General features: G+C 42.2%; 1 protein-coding gene across 14 annotated transcripts in view; it reads right to left on the reverse strand.

Annotated features, from left to right (window-relative positions):
• Positions 1–23,544, reverse strand: part of arid1b (AT-rich interactive domain 1B) — a 696,888-nt gene that overhangs the window by 162,494 nt on the left and 510,850 nt on the right. For all 14 annotated transcript variants that reach the window (XM_068044792.1, XM_068044797.1, XM_068044789.1 and 11 more), the window contains one exon: positions 20,227–20,316. In XM_068044792.1, coding sequence (XP_067900893.1) covers positions 20,227–20,316 — 90 coding nt within the window. The remainder of the gene's footprint in view (positions 1–20,226; positions 20,317–23,544) is intronic.

The raw sequence follows: 23,544 nt of genomic DNA on the forward strand, positions 1-23,544 counted from the left end.
TGGTGGTCACAAGTGTGACCCACAGCAACCACATCTGCAGTAAGTGCATGCAGCTCGAGGAACTTCAGCTCAGAGTTGATGAGCTGGAATCTGAGCTTCAGACCGCGCAGGAAAAGTTACCTGGATGCTTTGTTCCAGGAGGGTGTGACTACAAGAGAGGGAGGTATGGGAATCCAGAAGGTGGCAGTGGAGAAGCCTTAGCCCTTGCACTTGTCCAACAGGTACAAAGGTCTTGCAGATTGTATGGACAAGAGCAGGGACTGCAGGGAGGATGAACAAACTGCTCACAGCACTGTGGTGCATGGGGCCATTCAAGTTGTGGAGTAAAAAGGAATGTTATAGTTATAGGGGACAGTCTAGTTAGGGGGATAGATGCTGTGCTCTGCAGCTGAGAGTGAAAGCCGTGAAGGCTGTGTTCCCTGCCAGGTGCCAGGGTTAAGTGCATCTCCTCGGGGCTGGAGAGGAACTTAGGGTGGGAGGGGAAGATCCAGTTGTTGTGGCCCACCCACGTTGGTACTAAGGACTTATGTAGGACTCAGAACGAAGTTCTGTTGAGGGAGTTAGGGTAGGGGTTAAATTAAAAAGCAGAACCACAAAAGTAATAATTTCTGGATTACTATCTGATCTATCAGCAAATTGGCATAGGGTCAATAGGATCACAGTGTTGAATGCATGGCTCAAAGACTGGTGTGGGAGAAATGGATTTCAATTCATGGGGCACTGGATAAAAGACGAAGCTGTTCCGTTGGAACAGGCTTCACCTGAACCGTGCTGGTGAATTAAATAACTAGGGATGTAAATAGGGCTTTAAATAGTGGAGAGGGTAGGGAGGGAAGAGGGTTTAAGTGAAGGGAAATTAAAAAATTTAAAGAGTAAGGACAAAATAATAGTACAGGGTAGTGATATGGATAATGATAACCCGAGTGTGACTGGAAGAGACAAAGTGTACAAATAGAAATGTGTACACGCAAGTAGGGTCAGAGTAGGGAAAAATGGTAAAAAGACAAAATTCAAGCCTTTTTATTTGAATGCATGCAGCATTCATAACAAGATAGATGAATTGACGGCACAAATAGAAATAAATAGGTATAATCTGATAGACATTACAGAGATGTGCTTGCAAGGTGACCAAGGCTGGAAAGTGAATATTTAGGGGTACTTGACATTTCAGAAGGATAGGCAGAAAGAAAGGAGGTGTGGTAGCTCTGTTAGTAATGGATGAGATCAGTACAATAGTGAGAAATGATATTGGTTTGGAAGTCCAAGATGTGGAATCATTTTGGGTAGAAATAAGGAATAGCAAGGGAAAAAAGTCAATGGTAGTAGTAGACTCCAGGCCCCCTGGCAGGAGCTACAATGTAGGACAGAGCATCAATCAAGAAGTAATGGGGGCTTGTAAGAAAGGTACTGCAATAATCATGGGTGACCTTAATCTTCACATAGATTGGACAAGTCAAATTGACAAAAGTAATCTTGAGGACTATTTATAGAGCAGTGTTGTCCAACCTTTACGCGTGGGGGGGCCATATTACAATTTTTGTCTTACATGGGGGGGGCCAGTGAGATAATTTCAGAAAGATAATGGCATTAAAATGCATCTTACTATTAATCAAAATAACAAATGTGCATTTTTCTGAAGAAGCTTTAAATGTGAAGATTAATTTATTGACTTACTTTCTCATCACTATGTTGGACATTGATGTAGTGAGATGCCTGCCATTTTTTTGCTTGCACAAGTAGTCAATGTTTGCCCGCACACTTCTTGCAGCAATGCAGAGTATTCCAGATAGATATCCATCAGTCAGGAGTGATCTTGATCAGTCTCTGTCCCTCCCTCGGTCTGTCTGTCTCTCTCTTTGACTCACTCGCTCCCTCTATTCCCCCCTCTCTGTGTTGTTCCTTCCTCCCTCCATGTCATCCTTGCTGTGTCCCCCCACCCCCATTTCTCCCTGTCCCCCCCCCTTCTCCCCGTCTGCCTTCTCTCTCTCCCTGTCCCCCCCCCCCACCCTCCCCCCTCAAGCCTTTCCTCTTCTCTCTCTGCCTCCCTCTCCCCCTCTCTCTCTGTGACAGTTGCAGGGAGCAAGAGTGCTCAGCACAGCAGCTTTGCAGTTGGTCAGTTTTTTTTAAAAAAACATGCTGAGTTTCACAGCTGACAGGTGTTGCTATCGGGAACAGCAGGTTCTGAACTTCAGACAGATTCGGAGTTTACCAGCGGGCTTTTAAACAAAAGTCGAAACCGCCAAATCTGTCCGAAGTTAAGAAACTGCTGATACCGCACTCGTGCTTGTGATATTTTTTAAAAAGCCAGTCTGGAAGAAGATGACAATGGGAAATTTCTCATCTCTGAAATACATCCGCAGGCTGGATGAAAACCTTTGGCGGGCCGCATTCTGGACAACCCTGTTATAGAGTGCATTTGGGGCAGTTTCTTAGAAAAACATATTGTGGAACCAACCAGGGAACAAGCTATTTTAGATCTGGTAATGCGTAATGAAACAGGATTAATTACTGATCGCACAGTAAAGGATCCTCTAGGGAAGAGTGATCATAACTTGATGATTTCACATTCAGTTTGAGGGTGAGAAACGTGGGTCTGAAACTAGTATCTTAAACTTAGCTAAAGGCAATTACAAAGATGTGAAGACAGAGTAGCCTAACATGGAGTGGGAAAATAGATTATAAGGTAAGAAGGCAGATAAGCAGTGGCAAACATTTAAGGAGATATATACCATTGAAAAAGAAAGATTCTATGAGAAGGATGAACCATCCGTGGCTAACTAAGGAAGTTAAGGATGCTATCAAATTGAAAGAAAAGGCATGTGATGTTGTGAGGATTAGTGGTAGGCCAGAAGATTTGGAAAATTTTAGATCCAGCAAAGGATCATGAAAAAAATAATGAAGAGGGAGAAAATAGATTGAGAGTAAACTGGCAAGAAATATAAAAACAGGCGGCAGGAGCTTCCACCAATATATAAAAAGGTGGAGAGTAGCTGAAGTAAACATTTGTCCCTTAAAACATGAGACTGGGGAATTAATAATGCGAATCAAGGAAATGGCAGAGACTTTGAACAAGTATGCCGTATCTGTCTTCATGGTCGAAGACACTCAAAATATCTGAACAGTAGAAAATCAAGGGGCAAAAGAGAGGGAGGAACTTGATAAGTACCAGGGAAACTACTGGGACTAAAGTTTGACAAGTCCCCTTGACCCGATGGCTTGCATCCTAGGGTCTTCAAAGAACTAACTGCAGAGATAGTGGATGCCTTGGTTGTAGTCTTCCAAAATTCCCTAGATTCTGGAAAGGCCCCAGCGGATTGGAAAACCAAAAAATGTAACACCCCTATTCAAGAAAGGAGGGAGACAGAAAGCAAGAATCTATAGGCCAGTTAGCCTGACATGTGTCATCAGGAAAATGCTGGAATCCATTATTAAGGAAGTAGTAGGAGCACAATTAGAACATCATAATAAAACCATGATGACTCTGCCTGATTGTATGAAAGGGAAATTGCATTTGACAAATTTATTAAAGTTCTTTGAGGATGTAATGAGCAGGATGGATAAAGGGGAACCAGTAGATGTAGTGTACTTGGATTTCCAAAAGGCATTCGATAAGGTGCAACATAAAAGGTTTATTTATTTATTTTATTTAGAGATACAGCACTGAAACAGACCCTTTGGCCCGAGTCTGTGCCGACCATCAACCACCCATTAATACTAATCCCACATTAATCCCATTACCCTCTCACATCCCCACCTTCCCTCAATTCCCCTACCACCTACCTATACTAGGGTCAATTTATAATGGCCAATTTACCTATCAACCTGCAAGTTTTTGGCTGTGGGAGGAAACCGGAGCACCCGGCGAAAACCCATGCGGTCACAGGGAGAACTTGCAAACTCCACACAGGCAGTACCCAGAATCGAACCCGGGTCGCTGGAGCTGTGAGGCTGCGGTGCTAAACACTGCGCCACTGTGCCGCCCAAGAGTTCATGGTATTGGGGGTAATATGTTAGCATGGATAAAGGATTGGCTAAATAATAGAAAACAGATAGTCGGGATAAATGGGTCATTTTCAGGTCGGCAGACTGTAACTAGTGGGATGCCACAGGGATCAGTGCTAGGGCCTCAACTATTTACAATCTATATGAATGACCTTGATGAAAGGATCGAGTGTAGTATAGCCAAATTTGCTGACAATACAAAGATAGTTTGGAAAGCAAGTTGAGGAGGAAGAAGAGAGTCTGCAAAGTCAATGAGTCGAAGAGTCATAACGGCACAGGAGGCGGCTATTCGGCCCATGCCGGCTCTCTGCAGAGCAATTCAATTAGTCCCATTCCCTGGCTCTGTCACCATAGCCCTGTAAATTTATTTCCCTCAAGTGTCCATCCAATTTCCCGTTGAAATGATTCATCGTCTCCACTTCCACCATCCTCGTAAGCAGCGAATTCCAGGTCATGACCACTTGTTGTGTAAAAACATTCTTCCTCACATCCCCCTGTAGCTCTTAACCAAAACCTTAAATCTGTGTCCCCTAGACCTTGAACCATCAGCTAATGGGAATAGCTTTTTTTTGATTACCCCATTCAAACTCAACAGAATCATGTAGATCTCAATCAAATCTTCCCTAAATCTCCTTTGCTCCAAGAACAACCTCAAGTTAAAATCCTCCATCTTTGTAACCACTTTGGTAAATCTCCTCTGCACCCTCTCAAGGACCCTCATATCCTTCCTAAAGTGTGGTGACCAGAACTGGATGCAATACTCTAGTTATGGCCGAACTAAAGCTTTATAAAGGTTCAGCATAACTTCCCTGCTTTTATACTAAATATCTCTATTTATGAAGTCCAAGATCCCATATGCTTTGCTAACTACTCTCTCAATATGTCCTGCCACCTTCAAAGATTGATGCATTGGAACCCCAAATTCCTCTGTCTCTATACATTGTTTAGAATTGTACCATTTAGTCGATATTGTCTCTCCCTATCCCTTTTGTCAAAATACATCACCTCACATTTCTCTGTATTAAATTCCATCTGCCACTAGTCTGCCCATTCTGCTGGCCTATCTATGTTCTGTTGCAGTTGATTGACATCAGCCGGTCTGCCAGATCTCCAAGTTTGGTATCATTGGCAAATTTCGAAATTTTACTCTACATTCCAATATCCAAGACATTTATGTATAATAAAAAAACAGTGGTCCTAGTACTGAACACCACTGTCTACCATCCTCCAGTTTGAAAAATAACCATTCATCACTGCTCGCCGTTTCTGTCCTGAGCTAATTTTTTATCCAAGCTGACACCAACCCTCCTTTTCCATGACCTCAATTTTGGTAACCAGCCTTTTATGTGATAATTTGTCAAAGGCTCTCTTAAAATTCACATAGACAATATCCATTGCTTTCCTTTCATCAACCTTCTCTGTTACTTCATCAAAAAAATCAATTAGATTAGTCAAACATGATCTACCTTTTACAAATCTGTGCTGGCTCTCTCTAATTAACTCAAACCTCTCAAAGTACCTGTTGATTTTTTCCCGACTATTGTTTCTGAATCCCTACCCACCACAGACTGACTAGCCTGTAGATACTAGGAATGGCCTTACGTTCTTCATTGAATAATGGTGTCACATTTGCTACTCTCCAATCCTCTCTCACCTCCCCCGTATCTAGGGGAGATTGGAAAATTATGGCAAGCCCTTCCGCTATCGCCACTCACACCTCTTTTAGCAACTTGGCATGCAAGCAATCCGGACCAGGCGACTGATCCACTGCAAGCACAGCCGGCCTTTCCAGTACATCCTGCCTATCAATTTTCACCTCATCCATTACCTCTACCATCTCCGCTTCTACTGATATTCTGCCAGCATCCTCTTCCTTAGTAAATACCGATACAAAGTACTCAAGTATTCTAGTCTTGCCCTGTGCCTCGAAGTATATATGACCCTCTTTCTCCCTAATATGCCCCACCCTGCCTCTTACTACCAGCTTATTATTTACGTGCAGCTAAAAGACTTTTGGGTTCCCTTTTATGTTAACTGCCATTCTACTCTCATATTCTCTTTGCCAGTCATATTTTCCTCTTCACTTCCCTCCCATCTTATTGTATTTGGCCTTGTACCCACTTGAAGAATTCACCTGACATGGATCATACAGCACTTTTTTTTTTGTTTCATTATATTCGCTATCTCCCTCAACATCCAAGGAGCCTAGGCTTCGGTTCCTTTACCTTTCGCCCTTGTTGGAACATACCTATCCTGTACCAGAAACATCTCCTCCTTAAAGATCACCCATTGCTCTGAAGTTTTTCCTATCCATCTTTGGTTCCATTTTAACCTGGCTAGATCCTCTCTTGTCCCATTGAAATTAACCCTCTTCCAATTTAGAAATTCTTTAGACTGTTCCTTACTTTTCTCCATTGCTAATCTAAACTTTATGATACAATGATCACTCTTACCCAAGTGTTCCCCCACAGACATTTGGTCCACTTGGCCCACCTTATACCACAGCACCTGATCCAGCAACGCCTCTTTCCTTGTTGAACTGAGAACATACTGATCAAGGGTGTTCTCCTGAACACATTTCAGAAATTCCTCCCCCTCCTTACCTTTTACTCTAACATTATCCCGATCGATATTTGGGTAATTAAACTCCCCCAAAATCACCACTCAATAGTTCTTGCACATCTCTGTCATTTCCCTGCAGATTTACTCCTCTCTCTCTCTCTATATAGCATACCCCCATACCCCCAGCGATCATCCCCTTTTTGCTTCTCAACTCTAACCAAATGGATTCTGTGTTTGCCCCTTCAAGGACATCCTCCCTTTCCAACACTGCAATGTCTTTCTCCCCTAAACAGTACGGCCACCCCACCTCCCTTTTTCCCTTCCCTATCTTTTCTGGAACTTTGTATCCTTGAATATTAAGCGCCCGGTCCTCAACATTTTTAAGCCACATTTCCGTGCTACCACTACATCATATTCCCACATGGTTATTTGTGCTTGTACCTTACCAATCTTATTCATCACACTTTGTGCATTTACACGCATGCATTGTAAATCTGTCTTTGTATTACTTATGGCCCTTCTTAGTCTGCTCCTATCTAACATGATACTACTTCCTTCTCTAATACTATCCAACACTCACTCCTTTATGCACCTTATTCCTCTTTTCTACTTCTATATGCTGGTGCCCATCCCCCTGAAAATTTAGTTTAAACCCTCCCCAACCACACGAGTACATTGGTGCCAGTCCTGTTGAACCCGTCCCTTTTGAATAGGTGCCTCTTGCCCCATAACTAGACCAAGAAAGGGATATAGATAGGATATAGATATAAAAGCAAAATACTGCGGATGCTGGAAATCTGAAATAAAAACAAGAAATGCTGGAACCACTCAGCAGGTTTGCCAGATGCCAGATGCTGCCAGACCTGCTGAGTGGTTCTAGGATATAGATATGTTAAGTGAGTGGGCAAAAATTTGGAAGATGGAGTATAATGTGGGAAAATGTGAGGTTATCCACTTTGGTAGGAAGAATAGAAAAGCCAAATACTATTTTAAACAGTCAAAAAATTACAGAATGCTGCAGTACAGAGGGATCTAGGTGTCCTTGTACATGAAACACAAAACATTACCATGCAGGTACAGGAAGTAATTGAGAAGGCAAATGGAATGTTGGCATTTATTGCAAGGGAGATGGAGTTATTAAAGTAGGGAAGTCTTGCTACAACCGTATAGGACGTTGGTGACCCCACACGTATACAGTTTTGGTCTCCTTATTTAAGCAGGGACATATTTGCATTGGAGGCAGTTCAGGAAAGGTTCACTAGATTGATTCCTGGGATGAAGCAGTTGTATAATGAAGGTGATCAGGTTGGGCTTATACTCGCTGGAGTTTAGAGGAATGAGAAGTGATCTTACTGAAACATAAAAGATTCTGCGGGGGCTTGCAGCGTAGATACTGAGAGGATATTTCTCCTCGTGGGGAATTTAGAACTGGGAACAGAGTTTCAGAATAAGGGGTCACCCATTTAAGACAGGGACAAGGAGGAATTTCTTCTCTCAAAGGATCATGAATCTTTGGAGAGCTGTGGAGGCGGAGTAAAAAGTGCTTCCTGATTGCCATCCTAAATGGCCTAGCTCTAATTTTAAAATTATGTCCTCTCTGATTCCTTCACCAGAGGAAATAGTTTTTCTATATCTACCCTATCCAATCCTTTTAACATTTGAAACACCTGGATCAGATCACCCCTCAGTCTTCTATGGCTAAAGGAATACAAGTTTATGCAACGTGTTCTCATAATTTAATCATTCTGGTGAACCTGGTTGCTGCACCTTAGGAAAGATGCGAGGGCACTGGAGAGTGTACAGAAAAGATTCACGAGAATGGTTCCAGGGATGAGGAACTTCAGTTAAGAAGATAGATTTGAGAGGTTAGGACTGTTTTCCTCGAAGAGAGGTGATTTAATAGAGGTATTCAAAATCATGAGGGGTCTGGACAGATTAGATAGAGAAAGGATTGATAACAAGAGGGCACAGATTAAAAGTAATGGGTAAAAGAAGCAAAAGCGACATGAGGAAAAATGTTATCATGCAGCGAGTGGTGAAGGTCTGGAATGCGCTGCCTGAGAGTGTGCTGGAGACAGGTTCAATTGAAGCATTCAAAAGGGAATTAGACTGTTATATGAAAAGGAAGAATGTGCAGGGTTACAGGGAGAAGGTGGGTGAATGGCACCAACTGAATTGCTCTTTCGGAGAGCTGGTGCAGACATGATGGGCCGAATGGCCTCCTTCTGCGCTGTAACAATTCTGTGAGTCATTGTATATATTCAAGGTTGAGATAGGGGAATCAAGGGTTATGGGGAACCAGCAGAAAAGTGGAGTTGAGGGCAAGGTCACATCAGCCACGATCCCATTGAATGGCAGAGTAGGCTTGAGGGGCCATATGGCCTACTCCTGCTCCTTTTTCTTATGTTAAGTCCTTCGAAGGGAGGGAATTGGCAGATGCAGCTGGACAGATGATCTTAGTGATGAAAAAGTCCATGAGCTCCTCGCACCTATTCTCGGAGGTGATAATGGAGGAGACAGGGAAGGGTGGTTTAAGAAAACTGTTTGTGTTGGAGAAGAAAAGCCAGGGATTATCTTTGCTTTCCTGGAAGATCTTTGAATAGTGAGCACTTAAGGACTTTTGGGTACCGAGATGACGGGTATACTGGGGGGAACAATTAGCGTAGAGAAAGTAATATTTCTAATGGGGACAAGGGCTTTAAAGGTAGCGGGAGAGGGTGTGATTTAGTAAATGAATAGCTGCCAAGGTGTCATGATCAATTTAAGGCCAAAGGCTAGGTAGTTGGGAATTTGAGAGTGCAGCAATAAGTGACTTGAGGGAGTTTTTTCAGGGGCGGACACTGAAAGAAGTGGGGTTGGGAGGGGAAAGGGGTATATGGATAGAGTGTGATACAAAGAAATAATCAGGGATTGCCTTATCAGTGGTCATAATGATGTGAGTAGTGAGACCACGTGAGATGACAAAATCGAGGGGTGGCTGTGAATATGGCTGAGAGTTTATATGGAGGGAGAAATTTAGGGAGGAAAGGAGGGCAATAAACTCAGAGGAGAGAGAAAAAGAGTTGAGAAGGAGGTTGAATTCACCACTGATGAGAAGTTGCTCAGTGAAGAGGCAGACGTGAAGAAAGCAGAGAAGTTATCTCAGTGAAATATTTGGAGTGATATTTAGATGGGCACGACAGAACAGGCGTGAAGGATGGAACAAGGTGAAATGCTCAATGGAGAAGTTCCCAGAGAAGTAGGGAGTCTGACCACGGTGTGATTTAGAGATAAGGACTACACCACCACTGCAATGATTTGAACTGAGCAAACAGAACAAGGTATAACCATGCAGTGAAGCTTCATTAAGGGAAGGGTTCCGAAGAAGGGTCACTGACCCGAAACATTAACTCTGCTTCTCTTTCCACAGATGCTGCCAGACCTGCTGAGTGGTTCCAGTATTTCTTGTTTTTATTTCATTAAGGGAAACACTGCCATCAACTCTCAGCCATGAATCCATCAAGGCCAAGATGTTAATATGATTGGCCACAAAAAGCTCACAGATGGCAAGGGCTTTTTATTCACAAATGAACATACATTCTAGAGGGAGATGTGGAGAGGAGTGGTGATAGATGATTTACTGGCAGTCTACGGGGTCAGAGCTGGGATTAAAGAGAGCAACAAGAGGTTGGCAAGATTAGCCCCAGGCAGGCAGGAAGAGACTCGGATGGAACAATCGGGGTTATTGCTCATGAAGAGGCAGTGACAAGTGCCTTGGTGTACCTTTCGGAGGATGCCAAGAGGGTACAGAGGGAGGTGGTAGAATTATTTAAGAGGGAGTCAAGCCTGTGATGGCAGCATGAGGGAAGGAAAAGTGATGAGTGAAGAATTGGAATTTGTAAAGCTTGAATACCCCAGGGCGGAGAAAAGAAAGGAGGCATGATGGAGGGGAGGGGTAAAAGGAAAACCTGAAACAGGAGAGAAAAGGGGAAATAGAAGTGATAGGCTCGGATTCGGAGTGGCAGCCAAACATGCACATGAATGGACATAAGGTAATTAGATGGCGTGGTTATATGCTAGATCAAGATAGCTATGATTTGAAATGCATGGGGAGCAGAGAGGTGTCAACATGTAGATAAAACTAGATTTAAAGTCAGAGGTTGAGAAAGTTGATGTACTGAAATCAGTGACGATTTACGTCCAGGTGCCATGACAGGCGAATGAGACCAGAGGCTATTCGGCATGCCGAGCAATGACGTCTGTATCTCCAAACCATTTACTTATTTTCTGTGGCCATACTGGAAAAGCTATTGCTGAAGCCAAGTCTTCCACAAGAAGACAAAACATCTACTGCTACCTTTGGATGGGGCTCCTGGGAATCACTGACAACAGTTGAAATGATGAGACGCCATTTCTATAACCATTAAAACAGTAGATTAAAAGCTGTTCCTACAACTGCCAGTCATGTTTTGATAAAGAAGCAGCCTAAGATTGTAAAGCAATTTCTTCAACAACAGTCTCTACTGTCTAACCTACACAAGAAGAATAATGACAGCTCGTTGAAAATGACCAGAGCTGTGGGGTGGATTGATGTCAATATTGTTATTGTTAATTTCAGTCACTGTACCACTTTAAGTGATTAATTGACAGTGGCATTTGATCTGAAGAACATTTCTTTTCCCCGTTCGTGGGATGTGGGTGTCACTGGCTAGGTCAGCATTTATTGCCCATCCCTAATAGCCCTTGAGAAGGTGATGAGTGAGCCACCTTCTTGAACCGTTGCAGTCCTTGTGGTGTAGGTTCATGAACAGATCTGATCTAACAAATTGTTAATAGTGATGATTATCTTATTAGGTAGCCCACTCCCCAGTGATGTGAGATGGGAGATCCAAGGCCCCCCTTTAAACAAACCCCGGTTCTGTCGAACAGATCCAAGACACTGCGTAATGATAGCTGAGGAGCAGTGCTCCAGATAACTATATACTCGTGACATGGTGGCCTTAAAAACGTAAAAGTAGTTCTAGCAAAATCTCTCCATCAGATTCTTCAGACCTTTCTATTGCCTTTTATGTTCACACTGCTGGTGGCCTACCTCCTCAAACTCCCCAGTGCAGAGTTTGGAAATGCTTTAGATGAGCAGTCCTTGAGGGGAAATTCACAAGTACTCAATTTTTTCAATACCATAGGGCAAGACCAAATGATTTTTCCTTACATAGTAACAGTGACTGCACTTCAAAAGTAATTAATTGGCTGCAAAGTGCTTAGGAACTTCCTGAGGACATGGTAAAGTGCTAAATTATTTTGTTTGAATGGTAGAGAATAGTTTGTAGTCTCTGGTATCAGAACAGCTACAGGAATCTACAACTTGTATTTATATAGTGCTGCTGAAACTGGCTTCCCTAACATATATGTTGCTTAGCTCTATTCCTTTATTTGATTTTACTGTTCAGTATAGGTGAAGGCAGCAATCCATTTTGAAGGATTTAGACTCTGAAATTAGTTTACTAAGCACCGCAGAAACTAATGACACTGCAGCAAACAACTTCAAGCAAATGGCTCAAATGCCTGACATGATCTGTTTGTAGTTTCGCATTCTGGTTATTTGGAATGGTGTTGATCCATGCATCTGCTTGACAGTCAACAAAAATAACATCCAGGTTGTAACTTTTGAGGTGCTCAGCTGCATATTTGAGCACTCTTGGCAAGCAGGGATTCTCATCTGGGATATCAATGAAGGTGAATACAATTGCAGAATGCACGCCGTATGCTGAAGTCAGTTGCAACCAATTTCGTAAAGAGGCCTGAAATAGACACTGGCCCTGATACTTACCAGGGAGGATGGGAAACCCAGGACTATGGGTATTCTGAATGCCCTGTAGGATGTCTTTTAAAATTATTCTCCAGGTTTCCTGCCCAACATTAACCCAATTGACAGCCTGCCTGCAGAAGGTTGCCGTGAGGGGGAGAGTCTAGTGAGGGGACAGGGCCAGAGTTTGTGGGGGGCAGGATGGTGGTCGGCCAAGAGCAGGAATAGTGCGGGCGATAAGAAACTACTGTCCGGGCGGGGGGAGGGGTGGTGAGATGGTGCTCGGGAGTGGGTGGATGGGGGTAGAGGGGGAGAGCCGTCAGTTGGTGGGGGTGTTAGAGGGAGGTAAGGTTGTTGTGCCAGAGAAAAATACTTCTGCTCCCCCAGGCCCACAAGCAGCGCTGTAAAGGTACTTACCTTACAGATCCAGTTCTTCTTGCCTCCTTTTACCAGGGAAACCCAACTAACCTTAGTTAATAATAAAAACATGTTCAGACAGCAGCAGGCAGACTTCTTAAAAGTTTTTACCAACTGACCCTTCTCCAGAGAGGGCACCTGTCACCGGGCTCCAGTCCTGCTGCTCTTAAAACTAGAAGTGGGTGGTTTGGACATTTTAAAAATATTAACTTCCCACCCAACCCAATCCCACCTGATTTTGGGATTTAAAATTACCCCGTTACATAAATTGCATATGCAAATCGGGGAACTACACCAATTTCAGTTGTGTACCTGAGGTGCTTACAGCGCAACCCTAACCAATATGGCAGGCAAAGTACTTGCAGCACTGAATGCGTTGGACCCTTAGATGCCTGTTTAACTCCTGCAAAACAAGTGCAATGCCACCTAAGTTCTAGGTCAATATCTTTCCAGTTTCCTCATTAAACAACTTCTACCAACTGTGTAACGCTTTACAACGAGAAAAACAACGTATTTATACAGTGCCTTTAACATAGTGAAATGTCCCAAGAGGCTTTACAGGAGAGTTATGAAACAAAATTTGACAGTGAGCCACATAAGCAGGTATCAGGGCAAATGATCAAAAGCTTGGTCAAAGTGGCAGGTTTTAAGGGGTGTCTGAAAGGGGGAAAGGGAGGCAGAGAGGTGAAGCAGTTTAGGGAGGCAATTTCAGAGTTTAGGGCTTAGGCAGCTGAAAGTGCAACTGCCAATGATGGAGTAATTAAAATCTGGGATGCTCAAGAGTTCAGAATTGGAGGAGTGCAGATACCTCAGAGAGTTGTAGGGATGTAGCAAATTACAGAAATAGAGAGCAGTGAGGCCATTGAGATTTGAAAACAAGGATAAGAATTTTAAAATTGAGGCATTGCTTAATCGACAGACAACGTAGGTCAGCGAATAGAGGTTATGAGTGAACAGGATTTGGTGCAAGTTAGGACATGGGCAGCAGAATTTTGGATGACCTCAAGTTTACAGAGGGTACAACATGGGAGGCAAGCCAGCAATGCATAGGAATAGTCAAGTCTACAAGTAATAAAGGTATGGATGAAGGTTTCAGAAGCAGGTGAACTAAGGCATTGTGGAATCAGGCGATGTAACAGAGGTGAAAATAGGGGGTCTTGGTGATGGCACGCATAAGTGGTCAGAAGCTCACCTTGGAGTCAAATATGACACCAACACTGCAGACAGTCCGGTTCAGCCTCAGACAGTTACCAGGGAGTGGGAAGGAGTCGGTGGCTAGGGAACAGAGTTTGTGGCACAGACCAATGGTTTGGTCTTCCCAATATTTAGCTGGAGGAAGGTTCTGTTCATCCACTGCAGAAAAATCAGACAAGGGGTCAGACAATTCAGAGTCATTGGAGGGATTGAAAGATGTGGTGGTGAGATAGTGCTGGATGTGGTTAGCGTACATGTGGAAACAAAAGCTGTGTTTTCGCATGATGTTGCACTGGGGCAGTGTGTGGATGAGAAATAGGAGGGGACCAAGGTTAGATCCTTGGCGGAACTTCAGAGTTAGCAGTACGGGAGTGAGAAGAGAAGCCATTGCGGGTGATTCTATGACTACAACTGGATAGTTAAGAATGGAACCAGGCGAGTGAAGTCCTACCCAGCTTAACAATACCTTTTCTTATCTTTTTTGGGAGTTGCCTGGCAATTGTCAGAATTTTCACTCATTAAACTTTTGGTTGTTATGTCACTTTTACCACACTCAAGCAGTCCATCTAGATCAACTTCACTCAGTGTTCCTTGATTCACCTTTTTCATCCACCTGTATATTGAATATGCCCATCGCCACCCCTCTCAACCACTCCATTGCCTATTATCTGTTGCATGTCTAACATCCAATACTGGATGAGCCGCAAACTTCCTCCAATTAAACATTGTGAAGACCCAAACCATTGCCTTCACTTCCAGCCACAATCATCTTTCTCTGGTCACCGACTCCACTCCTGTCCCTGCCCAATGATGCTGCCATAACCAGCCTGTTAGCAACCTAGGCGTCATATTTGACCATATGAAATAGGAGCAAAAGTAGGACATTAGGCCTTCAAGCCTGTTCTACCATTCATAAGATCATGGCTGATCTTCTACCTCAAATCCACTTTCTCTCCCTATCGTCATATCCTTTGATTCCCGGAGTATCCAAAAATCTATCAATCTCTGTGTCGAATGTACTCAATGACTGATCATCTATAGCCAGGACAGAAATTCCAAAGATTCACAACCCTTTGAGTGAAGAAATTTCTCATCTCAGTCCTAAATAGCTGATCCTTTATTCTGAGATCGTGACCCCTAGTTCCAGTCTCCTGAGCCAGGGGAAACATCCTCCAAGCACCTACTCTGTCAAGGCCCTTAAGAATTTTATACGATTCCGAGATCACCTCTCATTCTTCTGAACTCTTGGGAATACAGGCCGAGTCACTGGACCATCCCCCATCCCAGTGAATCTTCATTGTACTCCCTTCGAAGGCAATTACATCATTCCTTTGGTAAGGAGACGATAACTATACACAGAACTGCGTGCGGTCAGACCGAGCCTTTATATAATTTCCGGAAGACTTCTTTATTCTCATACTCCAATCCCTTTGTAACAAAGGCCAACGTACCATTTGTTTTCCTAATTGCTTGCTGTACCTGCATTCTGTGATTTGTGTACAAGGAAACCCAGGTCCCTCTGAATATCAACATTTTCTAATGTCTCACCTTTTAAAAAAAATTATTTTTCTATTTATCCTACCAAAGTGGGTAAATTCCCATAACTCCACCTGATATTCCATCTACCAAGTTCTTGCTCACTACATAACCTGTCTACATCCCTTTGTGTCCTCCTTAGCAAACTTGGATATATTATACTCGGTCCCCCTATCTAAGTCACTGATACAGACTGTAAATAGCTGAGGACCAAGCAGTGATCCTTGTGGTACCCCACTGGTTACAACCAGCCAACCCAAAATTGGCCTGTTTATCATAGGATCATAGAATGGTTACAACACAGAAAGAGCATATTTGACCTGTTGAGAACAAGCCGACACGCTGCAAGAGCAATCCAGCTCATCCCACTCCCTTACCCTTTTCACTGTAGCCCTACAATTTTATTTTCCTTCATGTACTTATTCAATTCCCTTTTGAAAGCCTCGATTGTATCTGCCTTCACCACGCTTTCAGGCTGTGCATTCATAACCTCTTGCTGTGTAAAAATGTTTTTCTTCATGTCGCCTTTGGTTCTTTTGCCAATCATCTTAAATCTGTGTCCTCTGGTTCTTGATCCTTTCGCCAATTACAGCTTATTAAATTTTCTCTCATCCTTCTAATGCTCCAAGAACAACAACGCCAGCTTCTCCAATCCATCCATGTAACTGAAGTTCCTCGCCTCTGAACCATTCTCGCAAATCCTTTCTTCACCCTAAGGCCTTCACATCCTTCTTAAAGTACAGTGCCCAGAATTGGACACAATACTCCAGTTGTGGCCAAACCAGTGTTTTATAAAGCTTCATCATAACTTCCTTGCTTTTGTACTCTATTTATAAAACCCAGGATAATATTGCCGTGTATACCCAAGTCCAAGTCATTAATATATTTCACAAAAATAGTCCTAGTACTAACCAGTTTGAAAAACAACCACTCACCAATACCCTCCATTTCCTGTCACTGAGCCAATTTCGTATCCATGCTGCCACTGCCCCTTTAATTCCCTGGATTTAAATTTTGCCAGCAAGCCTATTATGTGACACGTAAACTCTTTTTAGAAGTGCATATGCACATCAACCACATTGCCCGCATCAACCTTCTCTTAGCTCCTCAAAAAACTCAAACAAATTATTTAAACATAATTTGCCTTTAACAAATCTGTGCAGGTTTTTCTTAATTAATCCACATTTGTCCAAATTACTGTTAATTTGTTCCCAGATTATCATTTTCAAAAGCTACCCCACGACTGACATTAAACTGACTGGTCTGTAGTTGCTGTGTTTATTCCTATAACCTTGTCCTTTTCCACAGCCACCGATACTATGATACTGTTCCCTCAATGTTCCTCCACTGACACCTTCTCCATTTGACCCACCTCATTCCCCAGAATCAGATCCAGCATTGCCTCCTTCCTTATTTGGCTGGAAATGTACTGACGAAAATTCTTCTGAAAGAATTTCAGAAAGTCTTCCCCCTCTCTGCCCTTTACAGTATTACAATCCCAGTCTATATTAGGATAATGAAGTCCCACATTATCACTATGCTATAGTTCCTGCACTTCTCTAATTTCTTTGCAAATATGCTCCTCAATCTCTTTCCCACTAGTTGTTGACCTATAGAATATACCCAGTAGTTTAAAGGTATCTCTATTGGTGCTTAACTCTAAACAAATAGATTCTGTCCTTGATCCCTCCAGGACATCCTTTCTCTCCAGCACTAATATTCTCCTTGATCAATACTGTCACCCCTCCTCCTTTCTTTCCTTCCCTATGTTTCCTGAACACCTTGTATCCAGGAATATTTAGTACCCAATCCTGTCTTTGTTTGAGCCAGAGTTCTATTATCGCCACATGATCTATGTGTCTGCTGCTCATTAACCTTACTTGCCATGCTTTGTGCAGGTACACACATGCACTATAAACCTAATTTACACCTTCTTGTATTCTCTCTTAGTCTGATGTCACCTAATACCTTACAATTTTTTGCTTTAGTGTTATCAGTCTCTCCCAAACCTTTTTGCAATGTGTTTCTCCTTTCTAATGCTACATTGGGTGGCACAGTGGCGCAGTGGTTAGCACTGCAGCCTCACAGCTCCAGCGACCCGGGTTCGATTCTGGGTACTGCCTGTGTGGAGTTTGCAAGTTCTCCCTGTGACCGCCTGTCTCTCCTCCTTTAAGATGCTCCTTTAAACCTACCTCTTTGACTAAGCTTTTGGTTACCTTTTCTAATATGTGGCTCCTGTCAACTTTTGTCTGATAACACTTCTGTGGGACTTGGACTTTGGGATGTTTCATCATGTTAAAGGCATTATATAAATGCAAGTTGTTGTTGTTGTTGACTTTTTAACATTAGCATCAGTTGCAAGGTTGGATTGTGTGTAACTTTTTGTAGCATTCAAATTGCTCTTCTGCTTCACCTGTGTGACCCATCACTGAAATGCAGAGTTTTAATGGAATGCCGAAAACCCTCTGATTTGGGATCCTGGTATGTGATTCACACATGCTGATTATACACAACGGCCTTGGCCAGATTGCATACTGGCCAGTTTTCAATTTTGTGGGCTCAGACAGAATTTTGACTCAACACCATTCTTGAGCATATTCATACCTTGTGAAAACAACTTCTTCCTCATATGCCTTGTTATGCATTTTCAACCTGCTACTGGCATTCCTACTTTAGTGTATTTTGAAGAGAGATAAAAGAAACACATAAATCTAAATTAATGAAAATATAGAAGATAATGGCAAAATATAGCAGGTAGGTCAGGATCTGTTACGTTAACACTTTGGGCAGGATTCTTCATCTGAAATCAACAGATTCTGATGGAGTCTCACTTTCTTTTCTAAATGTTAAATTATTTGCTGTGGATTTCCAGCAATCTTGTACCTGCTTTGGAAGCTGTGAAGAACTTATGGTTCTCAAAAGGTTACAGTCTCCGTACAGCAGGGAAGTAAAGATCAGCAAAGCAAACAGTTCCTACTATCCCCACACCCCAAAAAGACCTAAAAAACCTAGTCAGGAAAACCTTGCATAATACAGCTCCTGCACACTTTGTACAAGACTTTTCAAAACCTTGAATTCATCTAATTAGAAGTCAAATTTTGGCCAATCATCTGGCTGATTTTGTGCATATCCGAGTTGTAGTTCAAAAGCTTTTCAAAGTGACTGTGCCTACCTTTACAAGTGTGAGCAAGTGACACTAGCATTTGTTACATCCCTAAAGTGACAAAATAATTGATATTTTAAACTAAATGCACAAGACATTAACATTAAATAGAATAAACATCTATAGTGGTGCGGATGGGTGAAGTAGAAGAGAACCTGTTTAAACAAACTCAAGTTCTAGTAATTTCTGATGAACAGATTGCAGACTGAATTTCCCAACATCTTTCAACTGTGTGTAGTTTACAAAACAGAAACTAGAACTAAAGGGGGAAACTAGAACTACAGTTCATGAAAGGGTGGTGGAAGCAGAGTTAACAGCAACTTTCAAAAGGGAAATACTCAGCAGGTCTGGGAGCATCTGTGGAGAGAGAAGCAGAGTTAACATTTCAGGTCAGTGACCCTTCTTCAGAACTGGCAAATATTAGAAATGTGAAAGAATTTCTAATATTTGCCAGTTCTGAAGGGTCACTGACCTGAAACGTTAACTCTGCTTCTCTCTCCACAGATGCTGCCAGACCCGCTGAGTATTTCCAGCATTTCTTGTGTTTCAGATTTCCAGCATCCGCAGTATTTTGCTTTTACTTTCAAAAGGGAATTTGGATAAATACTTGAAGGGGAGAAAATTGCAGGGCTCTGGGGAAAGAGTGGGGACATGGGATTAATTGAACAACTTTTTCAAAGAACTGGCACGGGCAAGACGGACCCAATGTCCTCCTTCTGTACCAAGATTCTATGAAATCATTGATTTTGATAAAGTTGGCTAGACTTATATTTCTGTGGCCTAAAATTGTATCAGAACACGAGAAGGCAACCAAATTGCCATTTTTATATGAAATGGTTGACTAAAATTGCTAATTATGCAGACGCTGCCAGAGTTTGAAAAATAACTAGCACTAAACATGCAAACCTTTTGGATCAACAGAATACCATCGGTGAAGCATGTCCTAGAACTTTTCTCTAATTCTATTATGCGATATTCAGCTTCACAAATATACAGAAAAAATAAGCTTTACTGGAAAATCGTGCCATTTAGGATTAGGGACTTGGAAAGCAAATATTTCCATTTTGACAAGATAAAAAGTATTTATAATCACACCTGATCATATCTCAAAGTGAATTACTTTAAGGTGCTGTAGCTGTGCAGACAAAAGGTGGTTAATTTGTAACAGGTATCCCGATTTCAAACACTAACTCTTAATTTTTGCTTTATCTTATACTTGTGGCCCAACAAGGTGCAGAGCATCAAGGTTAATCTGATAACTTATTTTAAAACTAGTTAAAATCTGTTGTCAAATTTAAAAAATTCTGTTGGCAGTTGCCAAAGTACTAGTTTGTAAAATGTACATGCTCCATAAAACATGTAGCTGATAACTTGCTGTTACGCTTTGTCCAAGAAGGCATTTAATATATATATTTAGAAATGTCAAAAAATGCATGCTCTTTGTCATATGCACAGCCTGACTGGTTCTCAGTTAAGTATATAAAATTAATGTTGTCTTAATTTATTCAACTTGATCCAAAAGGCGCAGTTGTCATTTAAAAACAGAAATCACATTAAAGCAACCAACCTCGATCCTGTGACATAGGTGATTGGCTCATGACGGGATGAGAGCTGGCATCTGATTGGCTATTGGGAGGTTGAGTTGGCATCTGAGTTCCTGCATTGTGAAAAGGGTACAGGTAAGTGCAATGGCATTATAATTTATTAGCTGCAGAATAGAAGAACAAAAGTAAATCTATAACTTACTGATTAGAGTTTTCTAGGAAGCATAGTAAGTAAACTGCAGTCTTTCTCTTTTGTTATCTGTGGTGGAAAACCCCTTCTCTGAAGCAACACAGATTAGGATATGAACTTTGCTTGGATATCACCACTTATGTGCAACTTTCTGCTGCTAAAAATGATCCACACCTCCTTCCATTGCAGAATCACAGGTCAAAGATATTAACGCAGCACAAAATGAGGATGCCCAAAGAAACAAAATTCAGCCATGGTAAGAGTATAATTCAAAGAAAAGAAAGAATATTTTAACTGCACCCTAGTATGCAATGTAAGTGGTGAGGGGAAGAGATAGGTGAAGGTGACCAAAGAGTGATGTGAAAGAAAGTCGTTCCCATCCCATTTTCTCTCTGCCAGCCTAGAAGGCATTGGTGTTTGGTGGGGTACAGCTCCAGAGGTACTGACAACTTTCTGGAACTTTGCCATTCTTTGTATGTGAATCCAGACACTGGATATCAGCAATGTTGTTATGGAGGAGATAACAAGCAAGTCTCATTCAATGTTCAAACATGTCAATTTCTCACTGGGAGTTACTCAGGAGCAGAAGTCTTGGTTGTTAATAATTTACTTTACCAGCTCTTTTGACCACTTTATATGGACCACTGAACTTTTAATGGTTCAAGGGAGTGGAAGGTTATCAGGGGTACGTGGAAACGTGGAGTAATCAGTTCAGCCGTGAACTTATTGAATGGTGGAGCAAGCTTGAAGGGCTGAGTGGTCTACTCCTGCTCCTAACTCGTATGTTCGTATGTATTTTTCCCCTCTCTAGACCAGGACCAGTGAGGCCATCTATAGAAACTCCACCACCACCCAGAGTAAAATCAGCCAGCTCATGGGACTTTTCTGGTCTGTATGGTTGAGTTCCAAATGGACTAGGATAATTACACATTGAACTACTGCAGCCCTTGGAAAAAATAATTTGTAATACAATTTATCCTATTTTGCCAGGTTCTCTCCCAGGACTACAACTACAACTAGTTGGTCACTAAACCAGTTCTATATTGGGTAATACCAATTTGGTGAAAAGCTGAAATCAAGGGGGGCTAAACTGGACAGCCCCCAAAATGGGCATGACGTTCACGATGCCTACACCCATTCAATATGATTCAGGCAGCAAGCTAACTTCGTGCTGCCTGCATGATTCCAGTGTGCAGGCAGTACTAACCTCGCTGTTGAGTGGCTGCATGCCTTAGCAGAGGATCCAAATGAGCGAGAGGCTAGCATGACTTAAAGCTAGCTTGCAATACATAAAGCTAGCCTGCACCTGTATTGTGGCTGCAGCAGGTGGTGGAAGTCCAAGGGCATGCAGACTTGAACAGATATGATGGACAACTGGTTTGGCTATTCATTGCCAGATCTGGCTGGACCACGTAAAGCACAATCGGGTCCTGCTCTAGTCTTCGAAAACTGCTCATTATTCTAGGATCATCCTGGAATACAAAGGTAACCCGCCGACTTCTTTTCTCCACTGCAAATAGTCAAACTCCTTTCTCCTGTCTCCTCTGCCTTCACTCTCCAACAAGTGCGAGGAGCTCACAGACTTTGTCGAAAGATCGAGACCATCTAATCAGCTGCCTCTTGCCACTTCCCTCCCAACAGGCCAAACTTCCTCTAAGGTTCCTCCCTGCCCTAGCCTTGAACTTGTATCTTTTCCTAACTTCCCTTCCTGGCTCCCACCTTAGCTGATATCGTACCTCTCCTAAGGTACTTCCCCCTCTCCTTCAAATCTGCCATCATTACCCCTCTCCTCAAAAGCCAACCCTTGACCCCTTTGTCCTTGCAAACTGGATCTAGTTTCTAGTTTATTTATTGGATCTAGTAATGGGAATAAGCCACAGCAGAAAAAAGTAAAAGTAGGGGTACATCTAGGTACTGGGGGTCATAATATTGTGTGCTTTAAGTTAAAGGACATGAGTATGACTTAGATCAGGGTAGCAGATTAGAGAAAAGCTGATTTTGAGTAGATGAGAATAGAACCTCAAAAAATAAAATGCACAAAAATATTGGCAAACAATGATGTAGAACAGCAATGGGAAACATATAAAATGGTGTTCAACAGAGTCCTGGAAAAATATATCGCGCTCTAAAATAAGAACAAATACTAATGAGTCACAATCACCATGGATGAATAAAGACATAAGAAAAAAATTGGGGGCAAGATAAGAGACATACATTAAGTACAGGACAAGAGGGGAGAGCATGACTTTGGAATCAATGACACAAGTTCTAAATTTGCAGACAACACCAAATTTTGGTGGCGGTGTGGGGGGTGGTGTAGTCAATACTGAGGAGAACTGCAACAAATTACAAGATGATATTAGCAAACATGCAGAATGTGCACGTTGCGTGTTTCTTGAACGTCTGGTAGTATAAACTGTACACAAAGACTGGCCACGCCAGGTGGTATCAGTAACGCAATACTGTGGGTTCTTCATTGAGTATTGAGAGAGCAGCGAGTACATGGAGAGGATTACTGTACAGGTAACATGACTGTAAATGACTAACATGATCTTGTAGCCACACCTCTTAAAGGCATTCACGCACAACATCCTCCTTTTCCCAAAAGGAAAACAACAGGAACATATTTACAAATTCGAATATCTCTTTTAGGCAAGTAGAAGTTAACTATATGCAGGTACAGAAAAGTATGATGATATAATACAAAAAAGGCAATAAGATTATGCAAGATCAATTGCAAAAATGTAAAGGTGATTTGATAACTCTGCCAGATTTTGAAACAGGGTAGCAGTTCTCAGATACTGAAACAGATGTTTGTGAATTGGCTTACATGGAAGAAGAATATATAGACTCTGTTTGAGATACAGTCTTCGATCTTGTATGAGTTGCAAATGGAGTCTTCCAAGGACTTGGAATTATGAATAGCTCTGATTTGACCTCGGTTACAACACAATGTCGCTCCACTGGGTGCAGTTACTTCGTAAGAACGTGGCTCTGGTCAAACTTTGAAAACTGTTGCAGAACTCCATATACCAGCGATAGGATTTTGAATGGTAACTTGCTGACCAATAACTAATTTGGGAAGTTCACTCCCAGCATGCTTGTCATGCATTTCTTTCATTTTCCTTCGTTGTTCTAGAAGAACCTCTCT

This window comes from Heterodontus francisci, chromosome 13 (genome assembly GCF_036365525.1).
Source record: "Heterodontus francisci isolate sHetFra1 chromosome 13, sHetFra1.hap1, whole genome shotgun sequence".
NCBI classification, from domain to species: Eukaryota; Metazoa; Chordata; class Chondrichthyes; order Heterodontiformes; family Heterodontidae; genus Heterodontus; species Heterodontus francisci.